The 18,649-nt window shown below is 38.1% G+C and overlaps 1 protein-coding gene across 1 annotated transcript in view; it reads right to left on the bottom strand.

Moving 5' to 3' along the window:
• Nucleotides 1-18,649, bottom strand: part of VPS13B (vacuolar protein sorting 13 homolog B) — a 634,327-nt gene that overhangs the window by 217,271 nt on the left and 398,407 nt on the right. The window contains exon 33 of the mRNA XM_060195774.1: nt 16,563-17,250. Coding sequence (XP_060051757.1) covers nt 16,563-17,250 — 688 coding nt within the window. The remainder of the gene's footprint in view (nt 1-16,562; nt 17,251-18,649) is intronic.

The following is an 18,649-nucleotide window of genomic DNA, read 5'->3' as shown; positions in this document are numbered from 1 at the left end:
ACAAAGGCTTGAAATATTAGCCACCATATTCCAATGTCCTATTAAAATTCCTGTTTTTATTATTTATTTATTTTTATATTTACCAGAGCACTGCTCAGCTCTGGCTTATGGTGATACAGGGGATTGAACCTGGGACTTTGGAGCCTCAGGCATGAGAGTCTCTTTGCACAACCATTATGGTATCTAACCCTCTATTAAATATTTCTGAATGAAGAGAAATTACAGACCTCAAATTATAGAGCCAGGGATGTATCTCAGAGACAGAAGCAAGATTCGTTTATAGGAAGCCCTGAATTCCATCTTTGCATACCAGCCAAAAAAGGGGAAAGAAACTATATACCAGGGAGTCGGGCGGTAGCGCAGCAGGTTAAGCACACTTGGGGCGAAGCACACGGACCCGTTTAAGGATCCCGGTTCAAGCCCCTGGCTCCCCACCTGCAGGGGAGTCCCTTCACAAGCGGTGAAGCAGGTCTGCAGGTATCTACCTTTCTCTCCTCCTCTCTCCATTTCTCTCTGTCCTATCCAACAACGACGACAACAAGAAAAACTACAACAATAAAAACAAGAAGGGCAACAAAAGGGAATAAATAATAAATACTAAAAAAAAGAAACTATAGACCTGACAGTTTCCCTGTGTTTGCTTCTGATCATTATTAAAATTACAGTACTACTTTCTTTCCCACTCCATAAAACATCGGACCTGCAATGAATCAAAAAATTAAGAATTAAGTAATCCGTAAGCAAGTAGATTCCTTATCTTTCTTTTTTCTTTTTAAACAACTGTAAGTTAGAGCTGAGACTAGTTTTACAAAGGCGCTTGGGTGTAATTAACTTTTACACAAAGAAGAAACTGAATTAAGACTTAAAACACAGTTCGGTTCACCAACACCTCACTTTTACATAGCTTTCTTTTAAAAAGAAAGGTTAGACAGAGTCAAGAGTTACCATAATGAGGAGGAGGTAAGTATCTAAAGAGAAATTAAAGTCCCGCACAAAGCGTAGACATTCCCTCCATCCCTGCTCATCTTTCACGTCACTGACAAAATGTTCCAAGATAGTCAGTCATTTAGTTATTTATGTCCAGTCAAGAATATACCAAGGTGTTTCTAAACAGAACCTGAATAAATTTAGGGGAAAGCATTTTGGAAGGTTCTATTGCCCTCTGGGAAGATTTATTTGCCTCTATCTATGAAAATGATATTGTTAAAGTTCCCAATTGGCCTCTTTCACGTTCATAGCTGTACTTGGTTCTGGCTGTGCACAATGGCTGTTAAGTACACATGCTTGCAATAAAAGATCTGAACAGTCACCTTTTGGCCACTGGATGTGTAAAAGGGCAAAGCTACAGACTTACTGGGTTTCTTATATTTTTTCTTTATTCCTTTCATGGTATGTTTAATCTAAACATATTTAATCTTTTTTTGTAAGTGCGTGATTCCATAGCTTCCTGCAGGCCGGTGCTGCTCCCAGCCCCACTTTTCATAAAACAGAGACAGGGAGAGAGATGGAAAGAGAGAAGAAATATCCTAACACAGAGAAGAAGCACCACCCTAACTCTGTGTCACCACTCATGAAGTCTAAACCTGTGTCACAGAGCCCCCTGTAGTGGGTAAGGGCTCAAATCCTGTGTGTTCACTGTTACTAAGTGAGCTAACTCCCAGTCCATTATCTTTCCTTAATATGAGAAAAAAGCATATGCCCATCACACCCTTTAAGATGCCTAAAAATTAAATTGTAAAGCTACCAGTATCTGTCAAACACAGAAACAATTCAGTATTAGGACAGAAAAATCCACCAAGAAGTCATATCCTTGATAATATCCAACCAAACATTAGGCAAAGCCTATGAGTCCGTTTTCCCATGCTATGCATTCTGCTCTTTATGTTGTGGGAAAGGGAAGAGATTTCCTGGCTGTAAACAGGAAGGAGGAAAGGACAGTGTGAAGTGGCTGCTGTGATACATGATCATTAGTATCTACTGGCTCTTGTGTTCCAAGCCTTCCATATCATGCTAGCAGAAGACATATTCTTTCTACCTGATGACAAAGTAGATACAATGTAAATTATCATTCCAAGAAATTCCTTTCAATTTATTTTCTGTTGTATTCTCAATTTATTTCCTGTTTGGTTGTTGTCATGTTATATTCGAATGCTAGTTATTTATAAGATAGCACTTTATTAAAATTTAATGAAGCAAATATATAGAGTGCAACCCATCCAGTTTTTAAAAATATGGTAATGTAGCCCAGACTATCCACTCTCTGAAGGGAGGCTGGGTTATCCTACTCTGCCACTCAAGGAACACTGGTCCTGTGACAAGAACACATAAAAGTGTTCTCAGCTGTGACCACAGACTTCTAGCTCAGATCCACGACTCAGAGGTTACACAATCTCCTGTGCTAAATATGAATATATCTGGCTCAGACCGATGGGGTAAGTAGTTAATTGTATTCACTGATTTTCTTTAAGTATGGGAGCTACTCTCTGCCCTACTCCAACTTTCTAGCCCTATTCTCAACTCTGACACCATCTTCCTTGACAATATTTTTAGTCCACCTCCATATTAACTATCAAACTCAAGCAAAAACTACAAAAGCCACAGGCCCCTAGGAACATACCTAAAATAGTCTTACTAGCTTCTTTCTACCCTAAGATCCCTATTCTCATCTGCTCCATTCTTACTTTCTGGTTCCTGTTCATTAATCATTTTGTCCTGCCTTATATATATCTTACTCCTTTCAGCCACTGAGTTGCAGATGTTATTATGATTCCATCCCAATTTCCCTAGGCAGATGACCTCACCCATGTGCCCCAGAACCTCATCTCTCCAGAAACCTACCCTACTAGGGAAAGACAGAAACAGGCTGAGGGTATGACCAACCTACCAATGTCCATGTCCAGTGAGAAAGCAATTACAGAAGCCAGAACCCCCACCTTCTGTACCCCATAAAGAATTTTGGTCTATACTCCCAGAGAAGGAGAAATGTTAAGGGAAGACAATCAGAGGACTCTGAGCTCCAACTCCACCAGAAGCAGCAATACGTAGGTGTGACTTACAAAGGAAGGGAAGGCAGGACCATAGGAAAAAATGGGCAAATATGGCGCAAAGTGCAAGGACCGGCGTAAGGATCCCGGTTCGAGCCCCGACTCCCCACCTGCAGGGGAGTCGCTTCACAGGCGGTGAAGCAGGTCTGCAGGTGTCTATCTTTCTCTCCCCCTCTCTGTCTTCCCCTCCTCTCTCCATTTTTCTCTGTCCTATCCAACAACGAACAACATCATCAATGGCAATAATAATAACCACAACAAGGCTACAACAACAAGGGCAACAAAAGAGGAAAAAAATGGCCTCCAGGAGCATCGGATTCATGGTGCAGGCACCGAGCCCAGCAATAACCCTGGAGAAAAAAAAAAGGGCAAATATATATAAACAGAGATAGTTACAGAAATAATAGTAAATCTACATTTGTGACCTTGAGAGAACAACTACACTTTCCAATGGGAGGAATGGGTAGACAGAACTGTGGTGGTGGGAATGGTGCCGAATTATACCCCTGTTATCTCATAGTTTCATGAATAAATATTAAGTAACTAAAAAATAAAAGATTTTTAAAAGTAATGTAGCACAGTGGGTAGAGTGCTGAATGCTTAAGCATGAAGCCCCAGGTTTAATTCCTGTATCACATGTTCCAGAGTGATGCCCTGGCTTTATTCCTCCTCTCCTTATATGTAAATAAGTATTTTTTTTTTTTAAAAAAAAAACTTGTAAAATACAGTCATAAATAAATGAATAAATACATCTTTAAAAATAACCTATAAAAGTATAGTCATATATCTGAGGAAGATTGCTTCTTTTTTTTTCAGTACCAGCACTGTAATAGCAAACAACCATTATGATTTTTTTTTATAAGCTTAGTTTAGAACATCCAAACAAACAAAAAAATCAACAACAACCTAGCAAACAAAAAGTTAAAATTACTGAAAAGGGAGATTGATAAAAAAAGAAACAAAAACTGTGTACTAGTATACATTAGCACCTCATTTTTTTTAGAAGAATCTTTTTTAAATTTTATTTATTATTGTATAGAGACAGAGAGAAATTGAGGGGAAGGGGAGATAGAGAGGGAGAGAGAGAGAGACAGAGAGACACCTGCAGTCCTGTTTCACCACTCGTGAAGTCTTCCCCCTGCAGGTGGGGACCAGGGGCTTGAACCTGGGACCTTGTGCACTGTAATATGAGCACTTAACCAGGTGCGCCACCGCCTGGTCCCCTCTTTTTTTTTTTAACCTTTTGTTTTGTTTTGTTGTTTGTAAAATTTGCCAGAGTTAGAAGCCAGGGTCTTGCTGCTCATGCACCCTCTGTTGCTGACTGAGTCAGTTCCCCAGCTCAAAGAGAGGGAGGAGTTGGGGGGTGGGCTGGAAGTGTGTAAAGGTGTTTGAGAGAAGGTGACACGGAACCATCCTGCCACAATCTATCAGTTCCATCACTGTAGTTTGAGAACGTCAAACCAACTTTTTTAGGCAAAACAAAACAGACAAAAAGAAAGAGTGGGGGAAGACATCACAGCACCAAATCCTTCTCTGGTGTGCTGGGCACTAAGCTAGAACATGGGTCATGTGTGTGACAAAGTAGTCACATATTTGAGGATGATTATTTTAAACCCAAGTGCAAACCTCTTTTCTGTTCCTAAGAAAGTCTGGGTTATGTAACACTGAAAGTTAATTTAACATCTTTAAATGAGGATTCTCATTTTTCATTTATTTTAACTAACTACTGATGATAGAAATTGGTATTAAATGAGTCAAAATACTAATCTTTTACTTAGGTCCCCCAAAGAAGTTCTTCTCCCTTCTGTGCTAATATCTACAGAAGTTCTAGGCTAGTAAAATAGCTCACTTAGATAATGTGCTGCATTGCCATGTGTGTGCCCCAGGTCTGAGGGTAGCCCTTACTACATTGAAGAAAACTTGGGTGTTGTGGCCCCTCCCTGCTCCCTTCCCCATATTTGAAAAAGTCAGCCTGGAGCGGGGAAACCATAGCGATTAAAAACAAAACAAAACTAAATCAAACAAACAAACAAAAAAACCCTACAGAAGTTCCAACTTTCAGCTGAACAATTATTTCTTAACTCTAAGGTACTTCATAAACGTTATATCATTCAGAGTTAGATTACAGACATCAGATATTATTACAATCACTAGATATTATAAGATTCATTTTAGAGATAGATTAACACAACAAGAAACTGACTTTCTTAAAGAGCCTTAGCATTAAAGTCAAGTTTAAAAGTTAGAATTTTGATTTCTATTCCAATATTCTTCCCCACATATTAATCCTCCTCCCAATAGCTGGGTCACTTCCTATTTAACCTTCTCGCCACAATTTTGAGTGATGCACACAGTGCTTCTCATTTTGGAGACCTACTTAACTGGCTAATCTCTGTCAAAGTGAAAATTCCACTTCACATTACCGGTCAGCAAGAAATGTTCCCAGCAGCTAAATTTTCAGATAAATGCTCAAGTTGTGGTCATTATGACATGAAAGTCACAGGTTAATTTGAAGCCTTTCCAGGGACATTAGGAAAACCTTTAATTCTAAAGAGACATGTAATTCAATCTTTCTCTGAAAGTCACAATAACTAAATGAAATCAAGATATGATTTATGAGGTGTAAGGAGCCAGTTTATGATTTTCCAACTGTTGGTTTACTCAAATGTCTTTGGCACATTTCTGCAGTCCTATTTATAAAAGGGCAAAGAAGCCAATTACTGTAACTGAAAAAATTTCAAGCTACACAATAGCTCTAATTGAAATGAAATTATGTGAGTGGAGGGGAACAGTTCCCATCACTATTTTAAGTCAGTATAAAGATATTAACAAGAATGATATAAAGAACAATAACACTAACATTCACTGAGTCCTCTGTACTATGTTTAGATAAGAATGCCTTATACGATATTCAAAATTTCTGACAATAGAAGAATATAGCTACCTGTATTATTCTCACATTAAATAAGGCAATAAGGCTTAGACAGGTTAAGTGTCTTGCCCAAGGTCACATAGCTTTAAGTAGCAGAGTTGGGATTAGACTCTATATCTTGAGCTCTTACTGAACTCTATTCCTATTCTTGTCTCTAACTTGGACCTCCTATCCTTGTCTCTAACCTGTACCTTAAGTTATACCTATTACATTTTTAATGCAGCAAGTGCATTAATGTAATGATATACTGTGGATAGCTTTGCTCTATGTAGAAAGTATGCTTTTATCTGTTTTTCTCTGTACAATAAATCCTAAACAGTTTTAATTTCTGTACTTTAGCTGACACTTTGAAAATCACAATGGGGTGAACAAAAAAAAAATCAATGCAAAATACAACAAAGTTAAGAAATTGCAAGGGGCCAGAAATAATTGCTTTCAAATTGCTTTGTTAATTTCTAGCACACATGATAGGCTAATAAAATGGAATCTGTACTGAGTAAGTATGGGGGTTAAGTTCCCTAAGAATGGTTCAATTCCTTCACAGTTTACCAGATGGCACTGTCATTTCTTCAAAAACAAACAAAAAGCCCCAAACAAACAAGAAGAAAAGTGATTTTTTGATGCTGTCTTGGACTGAATAGTCTAGAAATGAGGTAATTTCAAATCTGGACTCCATTATGTTAAACAAAACAAATACTAATTTTTAAATATTTACAAACACAACTAATATGATCATGTTAAAAGCAACTACATACATCTTTATTTAAATGAAATTGCCAATATTACAGCTGCTATGTTTGAACATACTAGCAGGAGATTTCATTTCTGTTAAGGGCTGCTCCAAGTGAGAAAGCATCATCTGTCACATCATTTAACTCTTTTCAAATGATAGATGTTAATTCATAGATAGGTGTATAATTGTCTGAATTATATGGAATATCATCTGTAGGTCATAAAATAAACTGACATCGATAATTCAATCTTTAATCTGCTAATTTTTAAATTATGAAGAATAAAGCACAGTAAGTACTATATTTATACTTACAGGTACAGCTGGCATGGTTTACATTAATTAAATTATTATTGGGCATTATACTGTAATAGCAAAACTTTCAAAATTATAAGCAATTATTTTTTATTTGTTTGGGTTTTAAACCCAAAAGTATAGATTTAACTATAGGTTTCCTATATCAACTCTCCTGGGTAGAATTTTCATAAAGAATAGACATTTTAATATAAATGGTATATAACACACATGTATACATGTTTCTATACAGTGACATTATTTATGCTGAGTTAGCAGGTTAATATGAGGGTTAATGAGTTTCATAGGATTTCCTCTTCTAACTTTATTTATACATGAAAGACTATCATTAAGGGATACCTGTCCTATTAGGACGATCCTTAGAGTACTTGGAGTTGTCTTTGCTGAATGGTGACAAAGGCATATTCAGCTGAGTGGTGCTCATAGATGAAAGATATTTCAGTATCATCTACAGAGGAAACCATGTATCAAGGTTCACACACACACATACACACACATCTCAGTTTATGGACTAGAAAATATTTCTAGAGGGGCCAAGCAGTGGCACACCAGGTTAAGCACATATAATACAAAGTGTAAGGACCCACTAAAGAATCTCAGTTCAAGCCCAACACCCCCACCACCCCTCCTCCCCACCTGGAGTGCTTCACAAGAGGTCTGTGGGTGTCTCTCTCCCTATCTTCCCCTCCCTGCTCAATTTCTCTCTTCCCTATCCAAAAAATCTAAAAAAAAAAAAAAAAAAAAAAAAAGGCCACAGGAATAGTGAATTTGTAGAGCCTGAACCGAGCCCCTGGAATAACCCTAGAAGCAAAATAAATAAATAGAAAAATAAAAAAAAGAAAGAAAAAGAAAAGATTTCCATTACTTTTAAATTGTAGTGTTTCTGGTGCCAGTCAAACTGGATTAAGCATACATGCAGTTTACAGTTGAAAACCCATGAAAGACTGGTGTTCTCCTCCTCCACAAACAGCAGCGAAGTCACAACAATACAAGGAAAACACCATATAGAAATGGACCCAAATCTCAAACAAGTCTCACAGCAAGATCAGTATTCATCTGGGGGGAGAGGGGGAGAGCACAGATGAACATCCTGAAGGAAATAACTTCTCTACACAATAAGCTGTAACTAGGAAGAAATCTATATGGTTTGGGACTCTATAATCGAACAAATGGGGAGTTTATGAGACTTAGTACAGGAACAAGCTGTACCAAACTCATGGCACATCAAATCTAGGATAATTTTGTAGTAAGTTGTGTGCCTACAGTAATGGCCAAAACATCCCCAAAATCCAATGAAAGCACTGTCTGAGAAATCCAGCCTTCACGGTTTCAAGAGGGTGCAGGAAGCTTTATTTTTATTTTTTTTCTCTCATTTTGTCCCAAGGGTTTCTTTTATATTTACATAAGAATTGCGAGTTTCTGAAAGCTATACTCTAAACATGATAAATCTTTTTAGAGTGAAATAAAATCCTTTTGTTTGCTTTGTTCTTTTTTTGCTATACAAAAGAATATGAGCTCGTTTAATAATGGTTTATGACTTGAATAGAAAACAGTCAACATTTACAATTACATTGTGTTAATTTTTTAACAGTCAAATATTTTTGTTGTTCCCCACAAAGAAAACCCAGTATCCCTATAACAACCTCTGACAAAACTAAAATGATGAAGTGGAGCAATCGTTGAAGTGCGTGTACATGCTATGCTGCAAAGTGTTCCTGGTGGGCTGTCATCTGAATTGTCTTAAAGGAAAGCATCCAATTTAGTATCAGCAGGAAAGGCAAGAACTCTGAAACAAAATGCTGCCTCTCTCTTTATTAACTTATGAACCTTTAATTTTTTCTTAACCTTTCTTAAAGTTAGCTTCATGGGATATCCTCTTTTATCTTTCCAGTTCAGACACTGAAGTGTCTGGGAGATGGCTCATGCCTACCATCTATAGGCCCTAAATTGTATCCCTAGGATCACATGGCAGCACTAGGGAGAACTCCATGAATAGCGGAGCAGTAGTTTGTTTTCTTCTATTTCCTCCCTCCCCTGCCTCCTAACCTTCCTCTCTGAAAAATATTTGGTAAGGATGCTGGGTGGTAGCACACGTGGTTGAGTGCACATATTATAACGCGCAAGGACCCTGGTTGAGTTCACATGTTATAATGCGCAAGGACCCTGGTTCTAGCCCCCTGGTCCCCACCTGCACGGGGGGGGGGGGAAGCTATGTAAGTGGTGAAACAGTGCTGTAGGTGTCTCTCTGTCTCTCTTCCTCTCTATCTCCCCTTTCCCTCTCAATTTCTGGCTGTCTCCATCCAATAAATAAATAAAAAGGTAATAAAAAAATAAATTCACAACACCAGAAAGGCAGCTCTATAGTATTGCACATGACTGAGGTCCTGGATTTACTCATCACTGCATTAAAGAAAAGAAATAAAGAATGAAAAGAAAAGAAAAAAGAGAAAAGAGAGAAAGAAAGAAAAAATTGCAATGACTTTAACATCCAGAAACAGTAGATTTCTACCTTCCTATAATGTTAACATTACAGACATTCACACTTCAGTTTCTTAGCCATATGATTACTACTTCATCCTTTTGAAAAGACTTGGAACAGTGCTTTCTTCAGGAAACAAAAGTGCTACAGAATGTATTTCTAGATAATGGAATTTGACTAGTTCATCTGAGAGAGCCAATTTAAAAAATAAAGTCATTAACACTTACTGATAAAACATCAAATAAATTAATGCACCACTAAAGTAATAAAAGAAAAAATGCATCTTTAAAGCTGATCAAGGGCTAGGGAGATAGCATAATTACTCAAAAAGACATTCATGCCCAGGGCACCAAAGGTCACAAATTCAATCCCCAGCACCACCATAGCTCAGAACTGACCACTGTTCTCATAAAACCAACCAAATAACAACACAAAGACCCAAGAAATTCAAGGACTGGAGAGATATAGCTCACCAGATAGGGTATGTGCCTTGCCTTAAGCACAACCCAGGTCTGAGCCCTGGCCTATGATTAGTGACATGAATTACTATGATGCCTCTTCTTTTGTCTTTGAGAGAAAAACCAGCCCAGAGCAGTAAAATCACAGCATAAGATTCCAGTTCAATGAAAAAGTAAACAAACAAAAAGAAACACACATAGCATATATATATGTATACATATATGTATATGTATGTATACATACATATATATATATATATATATGTCAAAATAAATCTGACATGGTAGTGATTGACAGGTATTAACTACCAGATATCAAAGCAGTACAGTTTAAATGTTTTTGGGAAAGTAAACGTTGGTCACCTGGGGCCCTAGTCAGGGAATCCCTGGATCCCCACACAGATACAATGAGCCAAGGCCACTAATAAATTTCTCTCTCCACCATCACTGGTCACTTTCACCGGGAACATCATCATAAGCTCTCTTTCAGGCCACTCTAGGAATTTGTCTTCACTATAAAGCAGTAACTGCCTCACTCTGCAAAGGGAGGCTGGGTCATCTTACCCTGCCAGGAAGACTGGTCCTGAAGTGAGTGAAGCCTAGAATGTTCCCAACTGTGACCATGTACCAACAGGGACTCAGAGGTTACACAGGCTCCTGTGCTAAATATGAATATATATATATGAATATATAGGCCCTAGATTAGACCAATAGGGTAAACAGTTAATTTTATTCACTGATTTTCTTCTAGTTTGGGAGCTACTCTCAGGCCTACTCCAACTTTCTAGTTCTATTCTCAACTCTAACACCATCTATTCTGACAGTATTTTCGACAATATTTTGAGGCTGCTCCATATTAATATCAAACTCAACCAAAAACTACTAAAGACACAGGCCCCTAGGAACATACCTAAAACAGACTTACTAGCTTCTTTCCACCCTAAGATCCCCATTCTCATCTGCTCCATTCCTACTTTCTGGTTCCTGTTCATTAATCATTTCATCCTGCCCTATAGATATAAGACACCAAGTTGTAGATACCATTATGATTCCATCCTGACTTCCCTGGGCAGACAATTTCACTAATGTGTCCCAGAATCTCATCTCTCCAGAACCCTACTCCACTAAGGAAAGACAGAAACAGGCTGGTAGTATGGATCAGACTGCCAACGTCCATGTTCAGTGGAGAAGCAATTACAGAAGAAGCCAGACCTTCTACTTTCTGCACTCCATAAAGAATTTTGGTCCATACTCCCAGAGGGAGAAAAGTGTTAGAAGAATACCAGAGGGCTCTTAACTCCAATTCCATCAGGCTTCAGAGAGTGAAGAGGGAAAAAAAGATGTTCAGAAATAGTAGTATGTGCAGGTGATTTAGAAAGGAAGAGAAGGTAGAGCCATAAAAAATGGGCAAATATATATATAAATATAGACAGTTATGAAATAGTAATGAACCCATATCCTCACCCTAGGGACAACTGCTGTAGTTTCCAGAGAGGGAGTGGGAATACAGAACTCTGCTGGGGGGAATGGTGTGGAACTATATCCCAGTTATTTCATAAATTTGTAGATAAATATTAAGTCACTAATAAAAATTTGAAAAAAAGTGAAAGTGGGGAGATGAATTCCAAATTGTCGAATGATAAAACTGAAATGGACTTTGCTGACGTCTATTATAATCATGGTATTAAGGAAATAGAAAGATAAGGAAACAGAAACAGAAAGTCAATTGCCTGATTAAGATCACTCCAGCAATAGCAGGGCCAGTATTAAGTTTCTGACTTTCTGCTTTCTAGTTCAGTAATTATATAATAGAGCTTTAAAAAGGGGGGGGGGACAACAAAGTAAGAGAAAACAAAGAAGACAAGTAGAAGAAGGTGATCTGGGAGGTGGTGTAGTGGATAAAGCATAGGACTCTCAAGCTTGAGGTCCTGAGTTCAATCCTCCAGAGTGATGTCTGGTTCTTTCTCTCTCTCCTCTTATCTTTCTTGTTAATAAATAAATAAAACTGAGAGAGAGAGAGAAAGAGAAGAGCAGCAGCAAACTTCTGAGTGCTTACTACTTGCTAGATTCAGTGCTAAATACTCTTATGAATTCTTTCTTCAATTTCATAGTTGCCATCTGAACCCAACTTTGTTATACTACTAACGGAGCCTACACTCTGTAGTCACCTTATGCAAACACCACGTACAAATTCACCCTTTTCAACAGAGACGGCATCATCTGCATGGTCTGGATTGGGAGAAAGGAGGCTGACTGAGAAATGTAGATTCTATTTTTTTCCCCATAGCATTGAAAATACTTTCAGCAACAAATTACAGAATATCTAGTGTTTTTCAATGACTTCAACAATGAGAAAATGATACCCATAGGAAAGTATCTAGAAACTGTTTATCGCCTATGCAGATCAGAACTTGAGACCTTTCTTGTTGTCAAGAACTTGAGATCTTCCTTGCTCTCTACTTGTCATTCTCATTATACGGCTTGTCTGTTAAGCTTATCCCATCATTAATACAAGATGATATGCCATCTTCTAGAATTAGGTCACAGACTATGGTTGATTGATTGCACAACTGCTCCATTTCCCCGTCCTGTTTTGATACCCTTTACATATGTTTGTCATACCTTGAGACTCTGTTGCTTTCTTTTTAAAATTTATTTTTATTATATTGGGGGTTAATGGTTTATAGTATAGTCTTGAGCACATAGGACAGCCTCTCATCTCTCTTTTGTTGGTGTATAGGAGACATACCAGGACTCGAATGACTCTTCATCCTGTCCCTTTCCTCCTTTCCCCAGAGTCTTGTGCTTTGGTACAATATAGCACATCCCGTCCAAATTCCATCTTATGTCTGTCCTCTCTTATTGTCCTACTGAAGTGCAGATGCTGACTGTTCTTTCTATGCCAGGGATCCATATAGGTTAAAAAACCAGAAAATCTAGAGTTTGGATTTTACCTATGTTTACTGTTATGTCTACGAATTTAGACAAGTTACTTCTCTAAACTTCAATTTCCCTATTTTTAAAAGCCAGTATATTTTAATTACTTGCTTTTGAACAGATTTGTCCAAATAACTGAATTCATGTTTTGCATTGATAATTAAGAATTTGTGTAGTGTAAATGTGTAAGTAGATGGTTTTATTGCAAGAAAAGGGATCCAAAGGAATACTATGCAAAGGATGCTCATTAGAAGGCACTCACATGAGAGTTGGTGTATTGCACCAAAGTAAAAGACTTTGGGGTAGGTGGGGAGGTGGGGGAGAGGGTTTCAGGTCTTGGAACATGATTGGCAGAGGACCTAGTGGGAGTTGTATTGTTATGTGGAAAACTGGGAAATGTTATGTATGTATAATCTATTGTATTTACTGTCGACTGTAAAACATTAATACCCCAATAAGAAATACAAAAAAAAAAAAAAAAGAAATACAAAAAAAAAGAAGGCATGCACATCTTCTTTCCTCTTAGTGGTAACCACATGCACTATATCTTATTATTTTCACCTACTGAAATTTGGCTCCATGTTTGCTTATATACATAGTTTCTATTTCAAAATCAAAAAGTACTTTATCATTACAAACTAAGAATCAATTGTAATTCAAATATATATTGTTGACATGAGCCCTAATGTTTCCTGAACTTAATATGTGTATCTCTCAGTAGAACTACTGAAGCCATCTACCTAGAAAATGATTACAGTTTGAATGGACTTAAAAGGCAGTCCTTGGAATAAAGATTTATTGGCCCAATTTCACACTTAATTTTGGTCAATACTAAGTGGACCCCCAAACAGGTATCAAGTATATAGGCATGTGTCCTTGAATCATTTCATATCAACATTCTCAGAACCACTCCCATCTCTAGTGCTCTGAAGTTGCATGTTTGAGAAAGTGAGGCAGTAATTGCTGGTAAATGTTTAGCAACTAGCTCTGAGAAGAGAGCTAACTGATAGTATTTGCTAACAGCCTAGCATGGCTAATCTAAGCTATCAGTGGTTTAACAACTGTCCTTCAAAGTCTCTAAAAATTAAACAATCATACAATCAGCTCTTTCAAGCCAGTGTGAGGCAGCTCCAGCATTCCAATGGAAAGAGAGCTGGCAGACAATGCAGGAAGCAACCATAGGTTACTCCTAGGAATCTGGTTAGTTTCCCATCTTTCTTTCTTTCTTTCTTTCTTTCTTTCTTTCTTTCTTTCTTTCTTTCTTTCTTTCTTTCCTTCTTTCTTTCTTTCTTTTCTTTTTTTTTATAAAAAGGAAACACTGACAAAACCATAGAATAAAGGGGTACAACTTCACACAATTCCTACCACCAGAACTCCGTATCCCATTCCCTCCCTTGATAGCTTTCCTATTCTTTAATCCTCTGGGAGTATGGACCCAAGGTCATTTTAGGATGCAGAGGTGGAAAGTCTGGCTTCTGTAATAGCTTCCCCACGAACATGGGTGTTGACCGATGGATCCATACTCCCAGCCTGTCTCTCTCTTTCCCTAGTGGGGTGGAGTTCTGGGGAATCAGGAGTTCCAAGGTTGTCTGTCCAGGGAAGTCTGGTTGGCATCATGCTAGCATCTGGAACCTGGTGGCTGAAAGAAGAGTTAACATATAAAGCCAAACAAATTGTTGAATAATCATGAACCTAAAGGCTGGAATAGTGCAGATGAAGAGTTGGGGGGGGTAGTTTTCCATTTTGTAGATAGATAGTAGTCATATTTTAGTTACATTCCAAAGGGCCTGTGGCTATACTAGTTTTTTTTTCCCCTGAGCCTGAAATCTGATATGCACTGGGTCCAAATTATTGTCTGGGGAGATGATGTCATGGCTAGAAAAAGGACCAGAGAGCTGGATCAGGGAATAGAGTAGTTCCCAAATATGGGAAAGGTGTATACATCTTGTTGACTGCAGTTTCCCATTTCTAAAGCAGAGAACTTGTACAACACTTCTGCAACAACTGATGGGTCCTTTGAAACTACTTCCCTGGACCAAATCCTGATACTCATAGCTGTCATCTATTCTCCAAAAGTCTGCTGTGTAAAATGGGTGTGTGTGTGTGTGTGTGTGTGTGTTTACTTACTTAGTGTACAGAGAAACTGATAGGGAAGGTGAAGATAAAAAGGAGAGAGAAAGAGAAAGAGGAGAAGAAGGAGGAGGGGGAGGGGGAATGGCTTGCATCCCTGCTTCACCACTCATGAAGCTTCCTTCCTACAGATGGGAACTGGGGTCTGAAACCAGGGTCCTTGCTCATTGTAGCATGTGCACTCAACCATATGCACTACTGCCCTGCCCCTATAAAATGTTTCTCCCTCTGTGATGGTATCAGCACAGTGGGTAGGGGCACAAAACTTTTGTAGTGGAAGTGGTGTGAAACTATGTAAGATTATAAAACAGCATATATAAGAATGTGAGATATACCCCTATTATTTTATAATCCTGTGACTCACTAATATAACAAATAAAATGGTTCTCCTTAATGCTAAGAATGAACTACCTTGGTTTCTAAATTGCACAACTCCTCCAAATGCCTCACTGCTCTTCCATTTAGTAGCTAGTTCTTCCTGATTGCAATAAAATGCCTGAATTATACTTACACTTGCTAACGTCTTATAATAATTAGTTGTAGATAGTTCAACTAACCTCTTTAGTCTTTTCAGTGAAATCTCCAATTTTATAATAACTTACAATGTGTTTTTACATTGCATTTATATATTTATTTATTGACTCATTCATTCATTTATTTGCTTTTTGTCATTACTAGGGCTTCATGGATCTGAGCCAGTATTTAAGCTTCCTTCAGTGGGGGTCCCAAATATTCTTTTTCCATATTTGGGAGCTTCCCTCTGCCCTGATCCAACTTTCTAGTCCTATGTCCAACTCTGACACCATCTCCCCAGACAATTATGTTTAGCCCACCTGCATGTTAGCTGTCAGGCTCAGGCAAAATTTAGTAAAGTAATAAGCCTCCTTGGAAGATAATAGACTTCCTAGTTTCTTCAAAAATGGAGACCCCCAAATCTAATCTGCTATCTTTTTACCTTTAGGTTCCTGATTATTAAGCAATTTGTTCTGCTTTATACCTTGCTGCATTTTATCCACCAAGTTGCAGATACCACCATGACACCAACCCGACTTCCCTGGGCAGACGACCTCACCAATGTACCCTGGAACCCCACTACTCCAGAGCCTGGCTCCACTAGGGAAAGACAGAAATAGGCTGGCAGTATGGGTCAACCTGCCAATGTCCATATCCAGTGGAGAAGCAATTACAGAAGCCAGACCCTCCACCTTCTGTACCCCATGATGATCCTGGGTTCATACTCTCAGAGGGATAAAGAATAGGAAAGCTTCCAATGGAGGGGATGGGATGTGGAACTCTGGTGGTGGGAATTGTGTGTAATTGTACCCCTCTTATCCTACAGTCTTGTTGATCATTATTAAATTAATAAAGAAATAAAAAATAAAAAAGTATAAGACTAAACCTGTATATTTACTTAATTATTATTCACCTGTGGGAAATAAATTTTGTATATTTACATAATCTATAGAGAAAAGTTTTCTCTGTTCAGTTGCTTACTCAACCTGAACACCAGTGCTCCAGTAAAGTTGAAGGCTCTTACCTGTGCATATATAATCAGAGGCTACCCCTTTCAGCACAGCATCAAAGATGGATATTTCAACGCGCTGCTTTCTATGGTGACAACTCAGAAGCAAGGACGGCTGGGACACAATCAAGTAGAGAAAAGGTTCTAGTTGCAAGTCACCATCTCCTCTTCGTCCAGGTTGCCGAACGATAGTTATACCAAGAGCTTGTCTAGCACATGACCTTGTGGATGCATGTAGACTTTCAAGAGAGATGACCCCTATTTTTTTCCTTGATGGGAAAGATATGCTGCTGCCTAGGAGATCTTCTGCCGTTACTGTGGAAATACATGCCTGGCTGGACTTAGCAACATCTGAGTCAACTTCTGGGAGATTTACGGAGCTCTTACTTGTTTTTTCATTATCCTTCAGTTCTTGTGATTTTGATTTTGGTAAGGCTGTACAGGAATATGTCATTAGTGAGATTCTACTTGCAGTAATAAATATGTCAAAAGGAATAAAATTCAGATTTTTTACAATTGATGACTGGTGTGAAGGGCGGGCAATTCGATGCTGACTGGTACCACTGTGCTGCTCAATTTGCACTATCCTGATTTTAACGCTGTCACTGCCAATTCCACTGTCCTGAGCACCACTGTATCGAGATGAGATTTCTGCCATGCTGCCATCAAAAGTTTCCATTTTGTTCTGCTCCTGCTTAGAGATCTGTAAGGAAAATTTTAAAATTATGTTTTAAATTGGCTACAAGGAGAAACTACTGGGGAAGAGAGAAATAAGAAAAGGCTTGCTTCTGTAACTGAAGTAAGTCAATAGCAGGTCTCTAGGTCAAAGAGTGCTGCAAAGTAAATAAATAGCCAAGACACATTTGAGAAAAGGAATCAAGTGAACACTTTTACTATTAAAATATACACTAGAAGACTAATACAAAAATATTTTTTTCTTTTTTTGCTTTTTGAAGAATCAGTATCCTCTAATGTGACTTTCCAAGCAGTCCAGTGCTTATTTTAAATTAGGATTATGATTAGTTGAAATTACATTTTAGGTAGGAGTAGTTTATATTGTTTAGACTTGTCTTTATGAAGGTGACTTATAGGGAGTTGAGTAATAAGAAAGAGAGGGAAAAGTCAGTAGTCCTCATTTATGAAAGACAGAAAAACTAATTTAAAATATATGCATGCCATTCAAGATGATTTTTTTCCCAATAGGACCCTGACAGAGTATAAGTAGTAATTAATAAAGCAAAATATAAATAAGGCCCTAGAAGGAAAGCTTTTCTTTTATGTACTAAAGGCTACTATTTTTCCCTCAGTGAGTTGTTATGCTGAGGATAAAAAATACTTTGGTGGCAGCAGTAGCTCTGATTACTGTGGCAGAACAACCCTGAGACTTCAGTTGTATTTATTTATTTCAAGGTCTTAGGTGTCTTAACCATCACTTTGTAAATCGCCACTTAAGACCTAGATACTTTAAAAAGATACCACTGTGACTATGCTGTTTGGCAAATATAGCATAATACATATATTTTCTTTCACAATACTTTGAAGTTTTTTTTAATTGTGGGGGGTGAGTTAATGATTTACAGTAAAGTTGTTGACACAAGACTATTGTTCCTTGTCTCCCCATGATAGATGTCTGCAAAACACTCTTGTCCCCAACTTAGGTCCTATTCCATTAGCTGCATTAGGACCTCAAATATCCCCAGCCTCTCTCTTCCCTCCTTCTCCAGAGTCCTTTGCTTTGGTGAAATACACAAAATCTATTTTAGGCTTTATTTTGCATTTTCCTGAGGGGGGGGGTATTTTCATCATTTGACAGCAGAGGAAAGTGAGTTTTACACAGAATAATTAGTAAATTCAAGATCAGACAGCAAGCAGACTAAGATATAACAGCATCAGTTTTCCTAGAACACGTTGTACTACTGCTTATTATATAGTAGAGAGTAATATACTCTCTGGATGAACACATTTAATTTTAAAATGCAGGGGGTCAGGTGGTGGCACAGTCAGTTGATTGCACACATTATCATGAACAAGGACCCAGGTTTGAGCTCCTGGTCCCCACCTGTCCTGGGGGAGCTTCATGAATGGCGAAGTAGGTCTGCAGG

Source organism: Erinaceus europaeus, chromosome 8, assembly GCF_950295315.1.
Source record: "Erinaceus europaeus chromosome 8, mEriEur2.1, whole genome shotgun sequence".
Lineage (NCBI taxonomy): Eukaryota > Metazoa > Chordata > Mammalia > Eulipotyphla > Erinaceidae > Erinaceus > Erinaceus europaeus.
The sequence above is the reverse complement of the archived record's forward strand: the minus strand, read 5'-3'. Positions and strand labels throughout refer to the sequence as shown.